Consider the following 22,865-nt stretch of genomic DNA (forward strand, 5'->3'; position numbering starts at 1 on the left):
TTGGGTTGACTAGATTTAGTTATCTTTTCTCACGGCAGACCACGGCCAAAGGGAGGCCGACGCTGAGATACATTCTACTTTGAAGAAGTATGATCAAATGATTGGGCGGTAATAGGTACTCAATGCGCCATCAGGTATCGGTGTTGAATATAAAGCTCACAAGCCTGAAAATCAACCGATTTACCGCAATTGTGCATTGCCGAAATCTGACTTGTCTCGCAGAGTCCGAAGCAAAACAAGTTCTTCGAATCGAGCGCAGATTCGTACATTTACCACGAGTCACAGTCCATGTGAGAAAAGTAAGTACATCCTCCGCGAGAAATCAGTGCCCCGTGTTCTGGACTGCTATAATGGTCCCAAATCAAAACCAGGAAAAGTAGGGTGTATGCAACTCATGGTCAGTCACAGGCAGCCTCAGCACTCCCGGGCTGTGGTGAAGTCTACACTTCCATTCTTAGGCATCACAAAGCGATCCAGGAACTTTTTGCTAGCCAGACTCATACGGCGGTCTGATGGACCAAGCCCGATGATTCTCGAGTTTGATTCATTCACATGGCAATTCTAGATTTTCACACAAGCTGGCCACTAATCTCGTTGCATCTCCACCAAAGATTCCCCCGCGGTCTCGTACTTTTCAAAAGTCACTTTCAAACCACAGATACCCGCCATTTGATGCCACTCCGCTGAACTGCGCTCACGGCCTCCATACAAAGCAATCATGCTTGCGTGCAAGTTGGTGTAAGTCAGATTCTTCGCATACTCGATAATCAACAACCGTGACTTTGGGCTCATCGCCCGCGCAAGTTTCTGGACCAGTGCCACCGCATCGAGGTCTGGCAGATTATGCAGAATATGCTGCAGGCTGTACGCTCGAGCACCGCGTACGGGCTGCTCTCCCGAAACTTTGTAGTTCCACTCCATCAGATGCACACCGGGGACCTCGTCAATGGCTGCGTTGAATTCCTGCACGACGAGCTGCGACGGTTGAAGGTTTGGATATCGGGCCTGAACTTCAAGGAGCAGCTCACCGCGTCCTCCACCAATGTCCACCATGGCGACTTCATCGCCATGGAGACCCTGGTCCCCAGCTGAGCTGCCGGAGATCCCAAGTGCGGCTTCTAAGTCGTACCCTGCAGCTGTCACGCGGTCAGGGAAAGTTCCGACTTTAAAAAACTTGCCTACCATGAATTGGTTGAAGCTGTCCATGCGGCCTTGGGCTTCCATGATTGTGTACGTGTGCTGCTTAGCGAAATGGTCTTGGCCCATGAGTCGGTAAGCGTATTGAAGTGGGCCGTCGCATTCGGCAAATGGGTAGGCAAAGTTGGTGTCTTTCAACTTCTGCATCAAGAAGGCCCCCGCCAGTAACCCTTCGGTGCAGCTGGTGGTTGGAAGAACACGGTCAATGTCTCAACAATACATGCAGCGTGCAACCAGTGGAACTGAATCTCGCAGGTGATATTCTTCCCAGTATGGCGGTGGTACCTGAGAGAAGTATGTGCACTCACAAATGGACTGCTCCGTGTTGTGCCGACGGCATCGCTACCATGTGGTGCGTGATGGCATTTGCCACAAACCGATCCTCATCAAGGCGATTCACCAGACCAAGACCGGCCATTATGTACAGCGTGTCAGCTGCGTTCCAATATCAGCCATGGAGATCTTGATCATATCGGTTCGACAGCAGGGACCGGGTGATTCGTTGACCAGCTCGTTGAATTACATACCGACCAGCAGGGTTGCTGTGGTCATTGCTTAGCTCTGTGCACACAAAATCATTTTGTGATCTTCTTCTGACACTTGAAAATAATGAACAACTTACATATGTGTAACACATCGTCACCACCTGTTCTGGCTGCGCTATTCACAACACGCGCAATGTCTTCTGCAGTCGCAGGGCTCCCATGACGAACCAAGGCCCCGAATAAATCAAAGTGAACAGCAACGGGTACAAATCCCAAAGATGCTGGCTGAAAGTCGATGAGTACTTCAAGTGTACGCAAGACTAGTAGGATTGCTGCAGGAAGAGCTACTTACTAAGGTTACAGTACCTGCCAATGCAGCACCTGGGGGTACAGCCGGCGTGAGACTGGCTAAACGATTCAGCAAAGACATTGTCAACTCTTGAGAGGTGGGTGTAGGATTCTTGTCTCCGTATAAAGAGAATCTGATCACATTGAAAATTTGCACTGTCAGTCATTGCAGTACTTGAGAGTGAGCAGTCTTCGGTCAGCTGATTTGTGATACAAGACTCGATTGTACAATTTACACAGCCAAAGTCATCATCCCTGGTCATTGAGTCTGTTCGCGCAATCTATTCGCGCATTCACTGCGGGACTCCCCAAATCCAAAATCGGAAGAAAGTCGAACTCAAATCACATAAAAGAGTCGATGGTGGACATTTCCACTTTGGCGCCAAAGCTGCAGGAAGCTACACAGCGAAATTGGATACCCAAGGTAGTTTAGATTGGTGGGCCAGTCTGGTGAGGCTTATGGATCCCGTCTCACATGGCGAACGCATGATTGCGATCACCAAGTTGATTCTCATACATGATCATTGAGTTTGAACTAAGTTTGCGGCTACAATTACCGAGAAAAACTGATCCAAAATCAGAAAAGAAAAAAAAAAGTCCGAGCGCAGGAGGTTCGTTGCAAAAGCACCTATTATACATATCACAAAGACTAAAGCCAGGTCAACTAAACTATCTGCACAGACCACATGATTGTTTATCGAGAGCGACAATGGGATTGTTGTTCATCTGTTGTTGCTTCATGTTCGAGAGCGACACTTACGTGGCAGGCTCAAGCCTAGCACGGATAGACCATTGTGTTCACTGCGTGGACGATGAGAGTAGTGAATGATAAGACGACCTTAGACTGTGGTTAGGTTTGAACATCCTTGACCCGATGCCACCGCACCATTCTCCTGTAGAGCCGAGGTCGTGAACAAGGTTGCTGTTCATAGTGGCGCAATGACCAGTCAAGACAGGGCAGAGTACAGCAACTTAAGGTTCTCGACAGCTCCGATCCCCCCACGCGATGATGATGATGATGATACAACCTCTTCTCTGACCATCACATCCAAAACAGCCGAGCCACGCGGTTGCGTTGGATTTCCAGACATATTCCGAGCGTGGTCTAGATTTCGAGGCATGAAGCGATCCTGTCTGGGTCGCCATGCATGGAGAGCCACGCGAGAATCAAGATCCGTGGGATTGAAATCCGCATGACCTGCATAAAAGATCGGCGGTGTTTCCCTCCTCTCGTCGATGGTCTGATTTCAAAGCTATCTTTTTTGTCGTGCAGACTGTGCCATTCAGTCGGTGTGCTCTGCTGCCACTTTTCCTCCTCTCTGTTCCAAGGACTCTCCGCAGGCCCTTCTGTCGTGTTCCCTTGGCAAATTCTTGCCCCTTGCTGTTGGGAAATCCTTGTGAGACCAGGCACATTGCTCTCGTCGCGTGGTCAGGGTGAGATTCGAGTACTGTTGGCAACCAGTTGGCCCGCCATGGACAAACACAATTTTATCGGCGACATTGGTGAGTTCCAGTTAGATGAAGTGAGTACGGCCTCACAGTCGCAAGAGATGATTATCTCGGAGCATGGCATGAAGACACTGGATTCGATGGACAAGAACAATCCTCGCAACTGGAGCCGAGCTCGTAAAACGCTCCTGTTTGTGTCACTGATGAGTAGCTCGCTACTTGCTGATGGGTGAGTCTGTTATTGACGCCAGGGCGAGCCCGAGGGAACCTTATCCAACTTGGATGGCTCCCCGTATGAGCCCAGTTCGATTTGGAGTCCACTAATTGCTGTTTTCTATTCTTTGCAGTGGAATGGTCTGGGGTGGTACGCTGGTGACGCCACAAGCGATAGAATGGGGAATCAGCGTCACACACTCTGCAACCAGCATGAACTATGGCATTTTGCTTCAGGGATTCGGCGGGATGTTCGCAGTGCCGTTGATTGAGACCTACGGTCGGTAAGTGCACGATACCCTCACGTGCAATAGCCCAATCCAGCCACCCTCACGAGGAAGGTCTAACGGCGAGATGTATAACTCTTCTTTTCCAGATATCCTGTGTGGATTTGGCCTCAAGCCATAACAATGTTCATGGTCCTGGGTGCCACACTGTCGAAAGACTATACAACATTCACTGTTTTCCGCACTCTGCAGGGTCTCTTCGGGACAGTCCCACAAGTCATCGGCCTGCCTATTATCCACGACATGTATAGTCCCGAGGGTGAGTAGCCAAGTTTGTGATCCTCATCTAATGAGTTCTGGATCTTTTCTAATGAGACTTTTGTTTCAAGAATGGCCTCGCATGATCAATATCTGGGGCACCGCATTCATGGTCGGCCCATATCTGGCTCCCGCACTAGCAGGATATATCGGCGATGCCTCGACCTGGGTCATCTCATTCGCTGTGCTCACCGCGATATATGCCCTGTCGACGCTGATGGTGCTCGTCTTTGGAGCCGAGACGTACTACACGCCCGGAAAGGCTCCAATCCCAAGATTCGCTTCGTATATCGGGAACCATAACACCGGCCTGCCCAAACGGGCAACAATATTGCACTGGTCCAAAGTGATGATTGCATATGTCTTCAAGTTCCCCTTGCTGATGACTGGTATCGCTACTCTGATCACCTTTACGTGGCCGATCGGTACGTACAATGGTTCAACATGCTGCGCGATAATGTGCAATTGGCCTATGATTCTACAATCACTTTGCGGTTCTTGCCTGGGGGCAGCTAACGCTAACATGTCTTCAAGGCATCGCCACTACGATCGACGTCTTTCTGCACAGCCCACCGTACAACTTCAACACGATCCAAGCTTCGTCGATGCGATTTGCAGGCGTAGTCGGTGCACTAGGAGGTATGTCACCAGTCTCGATTGCTCATTGTAAATGCCAGACTCCAGCGCTCACGATCAACAAACCAGGGTGGCTGGTCGGCTTCATCTTCAACGAATGGATATACAAGCGCCACAACGCAAAATGGCGGACTGAATATCGCCTGCACGGGGTGTGGTTTCCTCTTTCGAGCATGGTCTGCGGACTTCTCACCTATGGCTTGACAATGCACTTTGGCAAGCATTGGATCGGTATTGTCTTTGGCTGGATCATGGTGACTTTGGGGATGGTTGCATCAACAGTGTGAGTCATCAAGCGCTTTCCTGGGCCATCAAACTTGTCTTTTCCCAACTTGTTTTCTTATTTCCGGACGATCTCGAGATCGAACTGACACTTCCCTCTTCGAATGTCCAGCGCCGTGACAGCCTACGCCCTCGAGAAATACCCCGACCAAGCCACCGTGGTCTCGGCGATTCTGAATATGTGGCGCACTTCCGGCGGGTTCGCAGTCGGGTACTTTCAGACTGCATGGATCGCTCGCAATGGATTAGGTCTGGTGTTTGGGATCCAGGCGATTGTAGTTGGAGTCGCGGTTGTGCTTTGTATTGTGCCGGTGTTTATCGTGGAGAGAAAATATCCTCGACGCGGGTGTATTGAGACGAGGGAATCATGATTGATGATTGATGATGAGGGTCGGCGAGGAGTAATTATTGGATAGTGGTTTACTACAAAAATGCTGCAATTGCCTGTTACAACTCAATCACGTCGATGAAAAGTGGAAGTCTTTAACGCAACGGACGCGGATGTCTGATTTTCACAGCCGGACTTCGGTAGGGAGGAGTGTATATTTTCCTTGAATTCCAGACGGACCATGTATCTTCCACATCAACTATAATTGATCGGGGATGTGACTTAGGTCCACAAACGTGACAAGTGAGCGCCCGAGTCTCTATCCAACGATGCTTCCGTTAGATACTTACCTAGTTGATGTAGGTTTAGTAAAAAGACGAGATGGATGGTTATTCAATTGCTCTAGTCAAACATTTCAGTACCAACTCTCGTCGATTCTCTGGCGGTCGCACCCTGTCCAGCAGGTGACATCTCTTATTGACAGCCGGGACTGTGTAATGAAAATATCCGCGAAATGAAGATTTTGCACAAGGAGCTTCGATTGCTCTGTATTCGATTATTATGGAATGAATTGAAGCCTTTCCAGAAAGTAGTGGACAAGGCATGTGCATGTGTCTATATAGAGGCAAGAGCACGTGCATAGTAGCTAGAGGGGCTCGAAAGACGAATGCGAACTTTGGAATCTGCGCAGCAGACCAGGAGAGAAGAAGACGATGTGGGAGGAAGAGGGACAGAACGAAGGAGAGACGGTCGGACGAGGGTAGAATAGGCGGGCAACGAAGTCGATATCAGCAACTTATTCTGAAAAGCCAATTTCCTGTCATGATGTTGGAGGAGATGGCAGATGCGAATGATGGGCAGGTAGGGAAGTAGTGTCTCATGTAAGAAATATATGCAACGAGGGAAGAAGGTCAATCAGAAGGGTGAAATAATTCAAGAGCTCTCCGACTAATGTCGTAAATATACCGTCTTGTGGAACGAAAGGTCAATTTAGTGCAACACCCATTGCACCTCCGGACACGAGGATTGGAAAGTATCCAAAAGTCGCTGCACACGATGTGTGATCCATCCAGAGTCGGTTCCATTGCTAGGAACACCGCCAAACGTCGTGGAAGCGTGTTTACAGGACTGTTTCTCGCGATTGAACGAGAACTGTAAACAGTCATTATTCTTCCCACAGGCCTTGGCGCAAGCATCTGCAGACGCTTCACCTGATGGATTCAATGTCACAGCGGCTGGAGAGAGATTATCCCAGTTGGATCGGGTTGCGAGCGATTTGTTGTGGACCGATTCTCGGTAGACGTCCCCGTGCAGGAGAAGCGCATTCTTGCCGCTCTTGAACCATCCTCGGTCGAAACGCCACATCTCTTCGATGTGACGAGGACTCATGTGGTGGTATGAAACGGCTGGGAAACACCACGGCTGGCGACCATATGCCTCGGAGAAATGGTCGATTTCCTGGGGCCGTGAAGTCATCATCATCGGCCATGCCCAGGTCAAATCGACGTGGACTTTTCTCAGTGCTCGGGCCAAGGCACAGTCTCCTGCCCATTCTCGACTCGTCATCTGTTCGAGTTCTTCCTGGTGTGTGCTCTGGTAGTCATTTAGCAGGTGCATTGTCTTTTTAGACAGGATAATTCCCGCGCCGCCATGCGCAAAGAGAACGTCCCCGATCTGCATCTGACTGCCGAGATAGTGGTTCTCGGTATGATTGAGCCGGGAGAGCCAGGTGACCAAATTGGGCCAGACGATGTACGTATCGGCTTCGATGAAGATGTACCATTTTGCCTTGGGCCGAGCCTCCAATGCGCCAGCGATCATCGGAAGAAATTTCCACTTATCCAGCTTCCAGCCGGGATTGTTCACTTTGCCAAAGGGGCCATTGGAATGGTCGCCAAAGTCAGCCGGAGTCAGGTCCTCGGGCCCCACTTTTTGAAGTCGATGGTAGAGTCCAAATTCAGCTTCCTTGGACTGTGTTGCCTGAGAGATATTTTGCAGGATGTTGTGCGTGCTCACTCCCCCGATTGTTTCCTCGTAGTCGGAGAAGATTGCGTAGTGTGGAATGCACTCCAGGGTGGTGTGTAATTGTACGGGGACTTTTTGCCGAGCTTCGGTTGCCCCGGTCTTCATGACGACGAAGATATCCTCCATGCCCTTGCGAATCCTGTCGCAGCGCTCATCGTCGTCTGAGGAATTTTCGGAAATTTGTTGTTGCTGCCATGATTTGAAGTCTGAGAATGGCCGGTGGAGTTCAGAGGGCGTTGAGTCACTTGCAGATTGGGCCCATTGCCTCTGTGACTCTAGTGATGTGATTTCTGGGGGTGTTGAGGAGAAGATAGAGTATATCAATATTGTTGCCAAAATGATAGATGCGCAGGCCATCCATCGTATGGATGAGGTCATCATGTTGATTTGTGATGGTTTGTTGCCACGGCCCGTAGGAGTGTATGTGAGTCGAATGACGACAGAAAGATATTCGAGTATGTCACCGCTGTCAGGCAGGACAGCAGAAATGACTGGATCAGATGCGGGATATATGAAGGGAAGACGAGAATAACGCGTATGAATGATGGTGGGATCTTAGACAGATAATGCCATGAATAAGTAGCAATGTCCCGCAGAGGGGCGTTGAGCAAGGAGTAAAGGAAAAAAAGAAACAAAAAGAGATGGCAATCTGCAGACCCTGGAAAGGATCTAAAACGATAGAGGGTATAGCGCACGAGGGAGAGGCATTTCCCGCCCCCAGGAACTGCGCTTCGTGAAACGAGAAGAGTGAGAAAGGTATGCGATCTTGTAAGGCATCAAGTACGATGATGCAGTCTGAACTTCTGAAGTACCCGACAGCAGTCGCTTCAAAAAGCGGGATCAGATCTTCATGAGGGATGACACAAGCGAGGATCGTCCATGCTCGTCCCTGAAACCCTGTCATTATAGTTCTTCCGCGATTCGATGACAAACTACACTAGCATACAATGAACATAACTTGACTAGTTGACCCTCACTCGGATCCTATGTACATACCCCAAAGTGGGCGCGTAGTCATACACTTCCACGGCGGTTCCTGGAAGCCCAATTGTGGTTTGACTGGCCACCAATGTATCCACCTCGCATTACTCTATTGTAGCTTGAAACAGCCGATCCCGTGGGGACACGATAAATGGGGATACTTAAGCCTCCACTCAAGAGCATGAATGCCTGATCCTGACCCAACTGGCAGTGTCTTCTGAAGTCCTAAGCGCACAAGCTGTCAGACTAACCGCCCGACGACTTGGTATGCATGCTAGAAATAGACAGATCATCAGTAAACAAACAAACACCACCCGGGGACCAGTTGCGTGTGAAGGACCTGGAAAGAAATCCACAGCCCCACGTCTTGGGCGTCATCACCCTCGACGCTCGAGTCTGCGGGATGATAATAATAAGATCATAAGATAAGGGCTTCAGTCTAATACTTCCAGTGATTCATAAAGCCATATCTACCAAAAAAAGGAATGTTTGACTCTGGCAATGTATGTCAGTTTCCGTAGGTGTGAACCCTACTTACCTAAGTCAGTAATTAATCTGTATAATTATACATATTATAGCAAGCATTGAAGCAACAGGTCAAGTTGAAGCAGATACATGTCTAAAAAACTGACGGTAAATCGGAAATACATCCGTTCGTTTTCTGTACTCATCGCCACAGAACCACCGGTACCTGACCGGTCAACCCTGCAAAGGCAATGTGGCCACCCTCCCTTTTTGATCGTCGTGAAAGTGGACACTCCCAAAGGAAAGGAATGGCCGTGGCGGAGGACCTTGATCAGCATATCCGCCTAGAAAGCTACATGAGCCATCCTCAGGGGGGGGCACAGCAACAGTAGGAGAAATGGTCCGGTGGTTGCTTCCTAAGGTTGATCGCATAAGAAAAAAAAGTACAAAGGTACTGTCAAGTGTAAGCGCCTAGGATAGGAGGGGAAGGGCATGTAAGAGTGCTACAAGTGAATCAAGTTCCTAGGCTCCAGGGCGTCAAGGAGCGTTCAAAGGAAGAAACGGCGAGTCGTTCACGCCAAAGAACCCGAAAGTGGAGAGAAGACTGCGATCGGCGCGCTATTCGCCTATAACTGCAATGCGCCTACCTACATTTGAGTTATGAGTATGGTCCCAGTGAAGGGGACGAACTATCTTAGTCGATGCAGTCAACAGTCAACACTGGCGATGCCAGGGCAATGATTTGCGACCGGGAAAATTATGGATGTTTGACAGGAGTGATGTATTATTTCTCCGGCACGGACTGGATTTTGCCAATCTTCGGCTACAAATAGCACCATTTCGAGCAATGATAGGGTTCGAAATGTCAAAGGGGACAATTAGTCAATTACTGTCCGGATACGATTACGTTAGGAAGGTCAATTCTGTATCTCAGGGGATCAATATGTTTGCAAAGGCAACTCATGTGCGAAGTTGAGGAATGCCGGAGGAGACAAATCTCCACAGTAGTGTAGTACCTACCTTCTTGAGTGCGCTCTCTGGGCCCAAGCCTTGACTGCCAAAGCGAGGCACACGGCAAGGCAATCTTAGCTTTTCCTGTCGCCGATCGTACTCAATGAAGGCTTTGGGCTTCGAGCTTCAGGGGTTGGAGTGAACACCCGTTCTTCCCCCTTTCTTGAGATCCACCTCGCTATATCCAGTATTTAGCGCACACCACCGTTTCTCGCCGTTCTCTCGGTAGATGGAGCACAACGTCAATAACAGCCCCGCCGATCAGGAACAAGGTTCCATGCAGGAGGAGAAACAAGGTGGGAGAGATGAGAAAAGATGGTCATCGAATCCGATTCTGGAGTCCTTTGTGACACAAAGTTCTTGGCGGCAAGAAGTGACATATTATCATGCTCCTGATGAGTATTATCCGGAATGCCGTCGCTGCTTCTTCTTGCATTCAAATGTGAAGGATGTACAGCCGGTCGCTTGCGATGACACTCGATGTTGAAGAACATGTGAAACACATGACTGGAGCCGTTTAAATTGCTGTGGATGCGAGCACATCCATGGCGGTGGGGCTAATGGAGCTTCGGCTTTTTGAAGGTGACGACCGTGCGAGCCTCGTCAGGGACAGCGCCGAGGTATTACGTCGAGACACAGCAGTGTGGGACATCTCTGCTAGTGAGGTCGTTCTTAAATCGCGACCGGGATAAAGAAATTGTCTCCCCTTAAGGTGCTTCAACCGTTTTGCTGACTCCCAGCCTCGTGGAACGTTTCTGGAAAAAAACCTGGAGGGGGCCATATATCCTCGATAGACGGTGGATGAACCAAAGGCTGAGATCCCAACAGACGGTCGGGGTCATGACAAAACGCTTGAAAAGTGCTATCATCCAAGAAGCCAAAGTCTTTGAGGCCAGCCTCGCGGTTGTTTGACCACTCGGTGGTGTCGAGGTATGCGAGGTCATTGAATATCGCATCAAGATCACTCGTAATCGTACTGGCAGAATGGCTAAATGAAGCTTGTTTGTGGACAGGTACAGATAAATCACTTGTCGCAGGCTTGCCACCAAATACTGAGCTGGACATGTAGGAGTCTGGTGTACGGGGCTGAGGGTTCGCGGTCCCCGGTGCAAACATTCGATCTGCCATGTTCGGGGCCGCCGTCAAGCGATCAGACAGTGCCGGCTGGTGGAGGACTGATTGCATCGTAGGAACCTCCGAATTCCCCATGGTCGTATCGGAAGGGGTCAATGATTGATCCTTGCTGGAGGCCACGATGGAGAACGCGAAGCTGGCTTGATCCGAAGGATGAATGCCATGGACCACGCTCGTGGCTCTCCCAACGTTATCTAGGTCTCTTGGGAGTGAGGAGAAGCCATTGCGGGCATAGCCCGACGCCGTTCTGGGGCCGTTGCTGTATCTTGGCCAGCGCTCGGTCGACGATGCGTACGAGCTATAGATCGGCCACATTGAAGCTAATGCTGGGACTCTGGAGTGGTATTCCTCCGCCCAACGTCGGGATGAGTAGTTGTCCGGCGAATGTCTCGATTGTTGCAACAAGGTGGCCTGCTCACTGACAATCCGTAATCCACCGTCAAATATCGGGGGTAGTCCACACATGGGGAAGTGCTCCAAATGTTGTGTGATCATCGACAGCCCACGGCAAACGATTCTCTTCACATCATCCGCCAATGAGACTCGTTCGGCCGGGGCAAGGCGCGAGTGTAGCCAGAGCAGCGTTGACACATACGTCAGACCAAGGTAGCTCTGATGAGGAAGCAAAGCTGATTGACGCTCGACATCGGCGGATTCTGGGCCAAATAGACGACATCCTTGCGGAAGATGATTCTCCCACTGTTTTAGGTCCCTCAACATTTGAGGAATCATACTCGCAGCCTGACCTCCCAACGAGACGCTGCGCACAATCTTGTTGAGCATGCCCGCCAGCTCCACCAATCGATTAAAGCAGCTGAGAGATTGAAGGGGCCCTCCACGAGGAGGGTTTCTCGTCGGGGGCGGTGCCAGTGGGAGAACGTCCATCCACGAGTTCCACTCCTCAAGTCCGTCTTCCTCTAACAATCCCACGGTCGCCAGGTTATCAGAAGACATGGCAGGGGACCGAGAGAGTCGGAATGAAAGTAGAGAGTCAATCACAAAACAGCCTAATAACACCGCTTGGCCCTGTCTTTCTTCGTCGGCCCGATGTGAGTCGATAGATGTACCTAAACCCATGGCCATGGTCATGCGCACTGCCTGGCCGCTCAAGAGCCACGCAGCAGTCCAGTCATTCAGACCGATATTGACCAAGCTCAAAAGGAGCAGTGCCTGAATATGGCCCAGTTCAAATCGCTCCTTTTCAGAGGGAAGCAGACCCCGAGAAATAGAATAATATTCTCTTGCACGACTCAATGGATCAGAAGGGCTAGTCGTAGGTTTGACTGATCCTTGAGCCACCGTGTAGCTGAGAATTGCCCACAAAGCCGCATGGTCCCCGGACCCATTGGATTCTGCAGAAATGGAGAGAGGGCCGGTTGCGTAGAAATACGATGCGCGGAGAATATTGTGTTTGGCGAGGATTGGAAACCAGGAGTGCGTTGCGGCAAAGTAAATATCGAGTAACTGCGATGTTTGAGGAGGTAGTCGCAGCATCTGGGCACCGGTATCTGACAGAGAGGGGATTCGGGCGTCCGAAGGTAGCGACGTTCTGGCTCGCTTTGCGTGGGAGGATGAGACGGTTGTTGGTACGGTAACATGAGGGGCTTCGGGGCCCAGAGGAGTCGATTCTTGAGCGATACGAAAGCCCCATTGACCACCGACCTGTGGATTCGAGTCATCCAAATTCGAGGCGCGCGGTCGCTTGCCTGTAGTGATAGATTGCTCGGGGGTTGACAGCATCCTCTCTAGTTCGCTACACAATCGGCTCGTCTTCCATGTCTCATGAAGACTATCTGATGCGCCGTCATCGGACCAGATGGACATCATGGCTTCTCGACGATCTGGAGATTCCGCCGTGGAGCCTAGCATGGCCAGCATGGTTTCCTCGAACCCGTCGATGTTACACAATGAAAGTGCCCATAATTTCTCCAATCCACGAACATATCCCTCCGGCAAACCACGTTTTTTCGCGTGAGGATCGTAGGAGCAAGGCTGACCGCTAGCTTGACAAGCCGAGCAGGTCGGACGGAGACCATCGCATTTATCCTGAATGGGTAAACCACAAGTGAATGAGCAAGTGGCGCCATTTCTCGATTTCTTGACTTACATGAGCGAACCGCGACTCACCTTCTTGCTTCGGCAGCGATCGCACGCCCGTGATACCCTCTTCCGCCGAGTCGCCTTTTCGGCCCCCTCATCCATGAAGAGGTTTATTGTGAGCAGAGCCGCATGGCCTGCGCCGTTTGATATTGGCGGAATTCGACTGTCGACGCGAAGACTGGCTGGACCGAACTGAGGCAGAGAGCCTTGAAGAAGGTCAAAATGGCCCAATGCACGCCCCCGATCTGACCGATTTCGTTATGACCGTCAATCGCGTGGAACGTGAAAGGATCGATCGTGACAAACTGGCCGACCTGCAGCTTCAGTTGGGACGAGGATCCAGACGACCGGAGACGCTGTGGGGGATCGGCAGCGATTGAACGCTCGCTGAGTCGGACAGATCAAATTGAAGACTTGCCCCAGCTGGTCGGGTCAGATAGTGTGATCTCTCCGTAAGAACTTGGGGGCTATGCTGCAGACATCCGCTTCGCGCCCAGAAAGAAGATTGTTGCAGGAATGACGAACGGGACGGAGTGCAAAGTGTCCAAGGAATAGGATGCCCGAGACTTAGAGTGCGGCCTGGACTTGGACACTCGGGATTGCAGGTTCAGACCTCGGACTTCCCCACGGCCCCACAAGATCCACCATGGATTAACCTGCAGGAGGCTGTAACTCTGCATAGTTTGGAATAGCCGGTCGTCTCAGGGCAATCAAAGCAGACGATGTGCGCGATCTGTGTTTCTGCATCAAGGGAATCGCAGATTCAGCGAAAATATGACTGGTCACGTTGATCGAGATATTTGTGTCACGTTCTCGAGAAGCCTTACCTGGCTCAAGTCTCATACTCGAAGCCTTGAACCGGGTTATGGAGCCTCCACGCGGCGATCACAAGGCGCCCGATCTGGAGAAAGGTACGATGGCGGCGGGTGTTGTTGGACTTTTCGAGGTGGAACGAATACACCTGGCGCTCTGTCGCTATGTCGCTCTGCAGTGGCGATATCGGCCTAAGTGGCTCGCTCACAGGCATGAAGCTCTGTCCGTTTCGCCCTTGTCGTCTTCATTCTCGAGACTTGCTTGCCAGGGCGAAAACGGGTCTCACAAAGTACGGATGTTGCTGAAATGTGATCACCTCCGTCCGTCCCATAAGCATGAAGCCTTTGATCTTCTCATCAATGTCGCATCTGGTTTCAAGTATCCATTGTCCAGGGTCAATGTAAATGCACGAGGCGGCGCAGGGCTGCACATGGTGCTGGTCTTCTTTGCGTCAAATCGCTGGGTCCAAGTGCCAGAGTTTCTTAGTGCATCTCAGCCGGCTAAAGTTTCAACCGCCCCAATGGCAAAGGTAATGGGCAGGTTTGTGGATCACGATAGACTTGTACTGCGACCGCTTTCTCCGCGATTTCAGTCCCTGGCCTACAGTATTTGTCCACATATACCGTTCCATCTCCAGTCTCACTTTTCGTAACCCTCAGATTGCGTTGAAACCCAGGCAAATTCAACCGGGACCATTCACCCGGGCGACCAAGGTTCATTTCCGGCACGACTTGTGTGCCATACTGCTTTGAGATGCGAAAGCTTCACGGGCCACAATATACATGATGTGAAGCGGGTCAGCTTCACCCGGGCAGATACGGCTTTGAAGTTGTCTTGTCTGGTTTGTCACCAACCAGAATGACCAGCATAAATGATGACGCTATTTTCATTGGAATGAGTATCAGAGACTGTTCTAGATCACGAGACTCTGAAGGGAATACAATGTTGTGTTCGACCGCCGTGGCAGACACTCACTTTGAAACAGGTAAAGCTCAGCACCACTAGGGGAGCTTCATTACACTTTCTCGCAGGTGATGGATACGTAGGTATCTGCATGTATTGGAGATAATTCTCAAATTCAAACATCCACCTAACATGCGGGCCGAGTTTCCAGTCTTTACATGGCCTTAACCCTCATACAGTACCTACCTAATCTTTCAGGTCGTGGAGTCCAGTACACGGACGAAATTCTGTACCAAAGCACTTGCTACTTGGGCGCATCTGGCTAGCCTTTCAATTACATGGATATCAATTCCTTTCCAGAAACCGAGACTCATACGGCTGATGGTGACCGAGGTTTTTCATCAGCTGTGCCATCTAAAAAGAGCTCATATATTTTTCCGGTCGAGGTGACAAAGTCACCAGACTCATTTTTCTTTTACCTGCATAACGAGGCATTCAAGTAGGAACTTATACACGCGGAGGACTCGATAATCCTTCACTGAATGAGAACGAAAGATGACGTCTGCATCGACTGCAGTCAGGAATTTTCACAATGAACGATGATTAATTACCAATGTCCAAAGCATTTCGAATCATCGGAGGACAAGAGCAAAGTTTCGCCCTCGACGCTACTAGCCGCATAATCAGAGTAACCACTAGCAGCGAAACAGACACGATCGATATCTCGATCAATCAAGTCATGTATTTCTTGATCGCCACATATTGTATGCACTTAGCTAGCATCTAAATCTGCCCGCAAGTCGTAGGAAACGAGCTCAGTTGTGACTCGATGGAAATACCGCGTGTGATCTGCTGGCCGGTGAGTCGAGGAGGGGAATAACCTGAGTGCCTTCCAAATCATTGAAGTCAAGCCACATCGAAGGATTCTTAGAAATAAAATAAGAAAGCGCCACAAAATTGCCTTGAGTTCTTGAGATCGCAGAATCCGTACGACCACGTAGTCTTCAGTAGAGGATGTTGTCAAGTCGAACTGCCGCTGAAGCGACCAGATGTGGGGACCTTCCGTGGTAACCGTCCGTCTAACTCCTTTGGTCACTAGCGGTGAATGTTAGTCTCCCTTCAGTCCAGGTACCGTGACTCGGCGGGCCTGAGCTTTGCTTGTCTGCCCCATTAATTGGATTCACTTGACACTCCTCACCAGACCCTCCACCACACCCCTTCGTCCTCCCAATACAGCTTCACTCTGTTGCCTGCCCACTCACCTCCTCAAAGTTCGAGTTGCCTAGGACGCACACCCTCCCTGATGCCTGGCTTCTTAGAGCCTGCTAGCTCACTGTCCGCCACATGGAAAAAAAAGAAAGCGAGACAATGAATCAGAAAACACAGGCTTGGGTCGTCCGTAAGTTCTCCGCGTTAGCAGCCCAATATGGCTATATCCTGAGATGCACGATGTGTCCACGGTGACTCTGAATACTGACTGCTCTCTACCGCGCCTGCAGTTCGTCGTTCTTTCCTTTCTGCAAAGAGCACACCGATTTCGACGGCAACCGCCCGCTTCCCTTGCCTCGACACCCTGCAGAACTCAACGACTTGTCGTTTCGCCCCCGATGTCTGCCTCGAAAACGGAGACACCTGCAGCCCCCATATCTTACTATTCAACCACACCAACCACCATCCCCTTTGACGCCCAGCGTGTACACATCTGCTCAGGATTCTTGTTCGCCGCCCGTCTCCCCGAAGACCCTCGTGCCACTTTCATACCCTCCAACGTCTGCTTCCGCTCTGCGGCCATGTCACATCTGCCATCGACGGCCCACGACCCGACAAGTGCTAGATGCATACGCCGATTGTGACATGTGTCAACAACGGGCCTGCTTTATCTGTCTGCGCCAGTGCGATGCCACTGATTGCGTGGGCTCCGCATACGGAAGCATCCCCAACGAGCACGAGCTAGACCGTTACTTCTCCGATGGCGAAAATGGCGAGGAAGGTTTGACCCGCAAACGAAAAGTTTGCTCTCGCTGTGCAGTCGAAGGGCTTACCGAGACCGGGTCGGAAATCGTCCGTTGTTTGGACTGCGTACAGGGTCATGCCCAGTTCCCTTGGTCTGTGGATCATCGGAATCAAGACATGATGCACGGGTAAAGCCTCCTGGTGGAGCTTCCGTACCGCCGATGATTTCTTGATGATTCTACGAACCCTACGCCCACTTATATGTTACACCTCCTCCGGCACACGTCTCTCTTCATGACATATTTGGAGCAGGATATCCAGTCTTCGACACAGTCCAGCGAGGTGCAGACTGAGGCCGGAGCACGGGGCTTCACCCCTACGACGCATTGCTGTTGTTATCGTTTTCCCCCCTCTTCCACCTCCCATCGTTCTTGCTTGTCCCAAGTATGAGACCGGGTATTCTTTACCAAGCATTGTCATTCTTCCATCATTCTTCTCCTCATACTCAGGCGTTTTGTTTCTGCTTTCTGGTCTTTTGGAGTCTCCTTATAATGAATGCTGGTGTTCCTCGGAGCAATATATTGCATCATCTGCGCTATCATGACCCTTTCTTCTCGTCTCTTGTTGCGCCGCTTAGTCTCGAGCGTTACACCATCTTACATAGATACCATTCAATATCACAGACGGGATGGCCCGTCATTTCCACCCATAGAGATCGGATTGTCCCGGCAAGTATTGATAATATACAAGTTGAATGAATACTGTCACGAATTAACGATGCAAAAGAGGTATAGACTAGCCTTGACTAGTATGCAGCCAGCACTCTGGCGAATATTCAAACTCCATGGGCCCCTTGTCATCTGCAACAGGCCCCACAGTCTATCGGAATCACCGACCAAATCGCATTTGCGCCCCAGCATAATGCCACAACCCCCTCATAAAGCCCTGATATTCCACCGCCTCTCCATACCCCGTCATGCCGCGATGATGCACCCCCGTACAGTACATCTCGGTCAACCGGATCTGCCACGGCGGATATCCATCCAATTTCAAAAAGGACCCAAACACAAGAAGAAGATCTGGCTCGGGCTTCATGATCGGCTGTGTACCGGCACTCTCCTGTGCGGCTTGCGACAGAAGAGGCTGCGTGGTGATCTCACTGATCTCGGCGTCGACCAGTTCGGGGGTGATGTCCTCGGGGGAGAGTTTGCCGTTTTGAGACATCTCGGCGAGGGTTTTGGTCAGATCGACGATGGTTTCGCGGCCGTCGGTGGAGGAGAGGAGGAGGATGGTGAGGGATTGGGATGGGGTGCTGGTACTTTCGGATCGAGGGGTTTGCTGTGTAGTGTGTGCGCCGCCGTAGACGGGGTGGTGAGGGGCGAAGAGTCGCAGAGAGGGCTGTTGGGAGGATGTGCCGAAGTAGGAGGTGAGTTTGGTGGAAATGTTGCGGTGCAGGGCAGGGATACATGATTTGAGGATTCCTATAATGCGGAGAAAGAGAGAGAGAGAGAGCGTGTGTGTGAGTATATTTGTATCTGGGTGTAGGCTCTTCTTTGTTCTCGGGTGTTGTTTTTTTTTGGTCGCATACCTGATTTCTCGTAGACGCTGAGCTGCGGAATTCCTGCGCTCGCACTCCAGGCAGCCAACTCGGCGACCTCGTCCATCAATACCGCCAGCGCATCGTCTTCCTTCTGAAGGGTCAAAATGACACTCAGATGTTCCGGCAAACGCTTCAAACCCCTGACATCCTTCCGAATCAACTCCGGCGTCCGATGGTGGTGGTAAACAATAGCGAAGACCCGATCTACCACCGCGTGGTACGCCTGCAGTAAGCGGACCACAATGCCAAAGAAGATATGTGTAATGGCATAAGTGAATTTATAAAGTTGCGATTTGAGGAATGTGCGGATCGGCTTCTTGCGAGCTCGCTGCTGGCGCCGTTGCGAGGGGCCAGATCCGGTACGGGATTGTGAAGCCGACGAATTCGAGCTTGGCTCGAGGTCTGCCGGGTCGGGCAGGTAGGGTTTGAGCAGATTCTCGCGATCGGCGGCAGTGAGACTCTTGTCGCCGCGGGCGCGGATGTCCGCGCGAAGAATCTCGCGATCGGTCTTGGAGACCATTGTCGCGGGGTTTGGTTTGGAGGACGTGGGAGGAAATGTAGTGTAGATCGGAAGTCGGGATGAATATGGTGGAACTAGAAGTTAAAAACGGGTGTCTTTCTCGGGGCCGGTGGACGGTGGACGGTAGGGATTGGGAGCTGGAACTTGTATCAGACAACCCACGTGCAAATTGATCGGCTCGACAGATGAGAAGTCGGACTCAATGGAGATGATTTGTGTGGGTGCGCTTTTGCAGATATGATCAGTAGAGGATTGCGTGGACCTCTACACAAACTGCTTTGCAAATTGATTCTTGGGCACTTGCTGCCTAGTTGATTCCGCTGGCACACTTCGTCGCGTCATGCTCAAAGTGTTCTTGGCGTGACATGTGCTCAGCATGTTGCACTGGCTAGTAGCTAGTAGGTAGTAGCTACTAGCGAGTAGCTCGTTCATGCCTCCTGCTAGGCCAGGAGGCTTGAAGTTTTCGTATATTGGGCAATGGACAGTACTGAATGACCGATATGAAGGTGTCGTTTACTCTGTTCATTTCATTCAGGTGTTCGTATGGAGTATGGACTGCGGACAGTCCTGCAGTAAACTGGCGGAGGAAGAGAGGTTCAGCTATGCTTTTTCGTGGCGACACTGATGATTACGATATGGAAATACGGATCCGGGGGTCAATAGTAAGAAAAGGATACAGCGATGTTGAGCATGTAAAATCTGGAAGCGATGTCCCTAAAGTCATCTTTAAAGCTTCCCCCCTGTATACCGCGCAGTTACAATTCCTAACCTCCTCCAACCTTAACTGCCCCTGGCGCGCGGTGGAATTTACCCGGACCTCCGACGCTTCCACCAGCTCGTACCTCTTTAGCTTACCCCGGATTTGGTCTACGCCCAGAGCTCTCGTCACTCAGTCCCCCGGTGATCTGCACAATTCGAGGATCTTTGCGTCGAGAAAGCCTCATTCATCACTGTCTAGGGTCAATGCCCATCGGCTCCATATGACTCCCCCGCTACCGCCATCATGATGATGCCCGATAATGCATCCATCGCGACCCCAAACCCCGCTCGTTCCGTCTTTCCTCAAGGCCCCAGTTTCTCGCTGGAAGATTTCTCCAGTCGTGATTTCATCGTGAAGGAGTTCATCGAGGCCCTCTCTGACACTGCCATCTCCCATCGCCGCTCCGCTGCGGGCACTGTGGCCGCCTCGAATCAACCCTTCGACCCGAAACCGCTCATCCGCACCTTTGAGCATGCGCAGCGACGCCTGGGAGAACTGTCCGGGGACTTGGAGATCCGAGAAAATGAATTGTCTGCCGCAGTGCGACGCGCAGAGGCTCAACATTCCCAGAATCTGACAACACTGGGCCGGAAGCTGCGACAAACGATCGAATCATTTCAGCAGTTGGACACGTCATTAAATGGCAATGGGTTAGAAAATGGTGAAGGTAGAGGGGCCGCGGGGGGATGGGAAATATGGCCGTGGAGACGGGTCGAAAATTAGAAGAGTTGGACCGACAGCGTCGCCGGGCGCTAGATGCGCATTTCCTGCTCGAGTGCTGGGATGGCGTGTGCAATCGCGGTGAAATTGCCTTGTTGGAGAACCTGCGACGGTCTGGTACGGCAGAGGCCAAGGTTCGCTCCGCGCATATAGCCCGCCAGCTTTTGCGTATCAGTCAGCGCCTCGATCCAGAAAGCTGGCAATCTTCGTCCAAGCAGAGCAATGGCAAATACGGGGGCAATTCTTCGTCCTCGGAAGATCTGAGCACCGGTCACAGCACGCCGCGGAGGAATACACGCGAGATTATTGAGAAATTCTCAGAGACATTGGAAAAGGACTTGCTGAAACAATTTGACGATTTCTACCGCAAGGCGAACTTTGAGGGCATGAAGGACTGTGCGACCGTGCTGCAGGATTTCAATGGTGGCTCGAGCGTGATTGCGCTCTTTGTGAATCAGCATCAGTTCTTTATCGATCGCAGCCAGTTAGTCACGGAGGAGGTGGGTGGGGATGCTGAATCGTGGGAGAAGATGGCCGACCCCGACGCGGAACTACCAGGCGTGGAACCTAGTTTACAGTCCTTGCTGGATGAGGTCAAGGTTGTGGTACAGGAGGAATCAGCAATCATCCGACGAGCATTCCCGTACTACGAGCAAGTGTTGGGCAAGTTTCTTCAGCGTGTCTTCCAACAGTCGATCCAGCAGCGACTCGAGATGGTGTTGGACAAGGCCAGTGGGGTGTCTTCGCTGGCATTCTTGCGATGTCTGCAGAGCTCTCGGGGCTATATCAGCACCCTGATTGATGACCTCAAAGCGCATGGCCTCACCGAACATCCCGAGTCCATTTCCTCCCAGACAGCGTTGCTGTTGGATCACCAATTGGAGGAGCTTTTCGTTCCTTACTTTGTCGGGTCCTCCTACATCGAACGAGAGAAGCGCACTCTGGAGGAACTCTTCCACGCCGTACTCTTCAAATTCACGTCCTATCATGCGCGTCGCAAGAAAGCCGCGACCACATTCATGGCCTCTCTCTCACGGCCGAGCACTACAGAGCTACTGTCCGCTACTCGAGATGCTTTTATAAGTCGACTCGACTCGCCCGAGATGCCACCTACACAACGGCGGATGCTACTGCACGTTGCCAAGGTGGGCGATGTGCCCGAGACTCAACGCTTGACTGAAATCAAAATCTCCGATGAAGAGGGCCAGCCGAGCCTGAACGACGCCAAGCGTATGCTCAAGTGGCTGGCTGAGGCGGTTGGTCGTGGCTTGGAACTGAGCGTGAATACCGACACGCACAAGGATGTGTCAGCCCTCTTGACCTTTCTGTTGGCCAATATGGGCGATGGATACGTGGATGTCTGTCTTGACGCCGCGTTGGAAGCTGCCACGGCCCAGGAATCCGGGAAGAATGAACCGGATTTGGGATTCCTCATGTCTGTGCGGACCACCATTAGTGTCACCACCTTGATGGTGATGTGTGTGAACGCGGTGTTACTGCCCTTGGCGACGTCGAGCATCACTACCCGACGGGACATGGAGAAGCGAATCTCCCAGACTACGTCACGGATCGAGGAGAAGATCAATACCATTGAACAAAAGACTATTGATGCTACGTTGGCGTGGGTCAGTCGACTCTTGTCGGGACAGAGGAAGAATGATTTCCGTCCCCGGGAGAGTGACAATGCGGCATGGTTGGAGATGTTGCAAACACCAGTGAGTTTCCTCCTGCCCCTGGAGTTGACAGCGGTTCACGCTCTTTTCCTCTTTGTAATGAATCATCGTCTTCCCGTACTGACTCTTCTACAGACATGCGCTTCCATCTGCACATTCCTCACCCGAGTACACAACATTGCTCGCACCGCACTCCCCTCGAGCGGATCCAACGTCCGCCACGTCCTCACCGAAATCGCCCTCGGCACCCGCGGTCTCTTACTCGAACACTTTAAGCGATTCGCTGTCAGCGGGCCCGGTGGCTTGATGGTCACCAAGGACATGACCCAATACGCCGACCTACTCAAGTCCTGGGACATTGACGAGGACACCAAGGGACCTGGCGGCGCGCTGGACGTGCTGCTGGAAGTGGGCAACCTCTTTGTGATTGGCGTCGAGGCCCTTCGCGAACGTATCCGCGGCGGTGCAGCCAGTGGGGCGACGGGGACTTCGACGGGGCCTGGCCGCAGTGCTGGCGGACAAATGGAGGCCAAGTTGAGTGTGCAAGAAGTACGAGCCTATGTGTCACGGAGAGAAGATTCCAATACGTTGGCCATGCAACAAGTTTTGAATGCGTTGTAACAACGGACGCGTGGCGTTGGAAGATTAGACAAGGTTTGGGGGGTTCATGATAGACGAGGATGCAGCAACGCTTCATCTAATTGGCTTTGAGTTTGACAGATTT

General features: G+C 51.4%; 7 protein-coding genes across 7 annotated transcripts; 3 read left to right on the forward strand and 4 right to left on the reverse strand.

Annotated features, from left to right (window-relative positions):
* Window positions 1–585: 585 nt before the first annotated feature.
* Window positions 586–2,112, reverse strand: N7539_004435 (putative O-methyltransferase; the record flags this gene model as incomplete). Its single annotated transcript, XM_056934037.1, has 5 exons — window positions 586–1,378; window positions 1,506–1,632; window positions 1,725–1,739; window positions 1,820–1,967; window positions 2,035–2,112. The coding sequence occupies 5 exons, from the start codon at window positions 2,110–2,112 to the stop codon at window positions 586–588; spliced, it is 1,161 nt and encodes a 386-aa protein (XP_056791578.1).
* Window positions 2,113–3,502: 1,390 nt separating this feature from the next.
* N7539_004436 (putative MFS transporter) lies at window positions 3,503–5,526 on the forward strand (the record flags this gene model as incomplete). Its single annotated transcript, XM_056934038.1, has 7 exons — window positions 3,503–3,708; window positions 3,827–3,976; window positions 4,069–4,238; window positions 4,309–4,662; window positions 4,772–4,876; window positions 4,922–5,156; window positions 5,268–5,526. 7 exons carry the CDS (start codon window positions 3,503–3,505, stop codon window positions 5,524–5,526), a joined length of 1,479 nt encoding a protein of 492 aa, XP_056791579.1.
* A 947-nt stretch (window positions 5,527–6,473) lies between these two features.
* On the reverse strand, window positions 6,474–7,889 carry N7539_004437 (uncharacterized protein; the record flags this gene model as incomplete). The annotated part of the gene is made up of 1 exon (XM_056934039.1): window positions 6,474–7,889. One exon carries the CDS (start codon window positions 7,887–7,889, stop codon window positions 6,474–6,476), a length of 1,416 nt encoding a protein of 471 aa, XP_056791580.1.
* Window positions 7,890–10,682: 2,793 nt separating this feature from the next.
* N7539_004438 (putative C6 transcription factor) lies at window positions 10,683–13,301 on the reverse strand (the record flags this gene model as incomplete). The annotated part of the gene is made up of 2 exons (XM_056934040.1): window positions 10,683–13,145; window positions 13,227–13,301. 2 exons carry the CDS (start codon window positions 13,299–13,301, stop codon window positions 10,683–10,685), a joined length of 2,538 nt encoding a protein of 845 aa, XP_056791581.1.
* Window positions 13,302–16,259: 2,958 nt separating this feature from the next.
* On the forward strand, window positions 16,260–17,060 carry N7539_004439 (uncharacterized protein; the record flags this gene model as incomplete). The annotated part of the gene is made up of 2 exons (XM_056934041.1): window positions 16,260–16,314; window positions 16,441–17,060. 2 exons carry the CDS (start codon window positions 16,260–16,262, stop codon window positions 17,058–17,060), a joined length of 675 nt encoding a protein of 224 aa, XP_056791582.1.
* A 696-nt stretch (window positions 17,061–17,756) lies between these two features.
* Window positions 17,757–18,988, reverse strand: N7539_004440 (ditrans,polycis-polyprenyl diphosphate synthase; the record flags this gene model as incomplete). Its single annotated transcript, XM_056934042.1, has 2 exons — window positions 17,757–18,349; window positions 18,457–18,988. 2 exons carry the CDS (start codon window positions 18,986–18,988, stop codon window positions 17,757–17,759), a joined length of 1,125 nt encoding a protein of 374 aa, XP_056791583.1.
* Window positions 18,989–19,991: 1,003 nt separating this feature from the next.
* N7539_004441 (exocyst subunit SEC10) lies at window positions 19,992–22,762 on the forward strand (the record flags this gene model as incomplete). The annotated part of the gene is made up of 2 exons (XM_056934043.1): window positions 19,992–20,415; window positions 20,472–22,762. 2 exons carry the CDS (start codon window positions 19,992–19,994, stop codon window positions 22,760–22,762), a joined length of 2,715 nt encoding a protein of 904 aa, XP_056791584.1.
* Window positions 22,763–22,865: the final 103 nt, after the last annotated feature.

The sequence above is a fragment of the Penicillium diatomitis genome (assembly GCF_028827545.1).
Source record: "Penicillium diatomitis strain IBT 30728 chromosome Unknown utg000004l_segment0_segment0, whole genome shotgun sequence".
NCBI classification, from domain to species: Eukaryota; Fungi; Ascomycota; class Eurotiomycetes; order Eurotiales; family Aspergillaceae; genus Penicillium; species Penicillium diatomitis.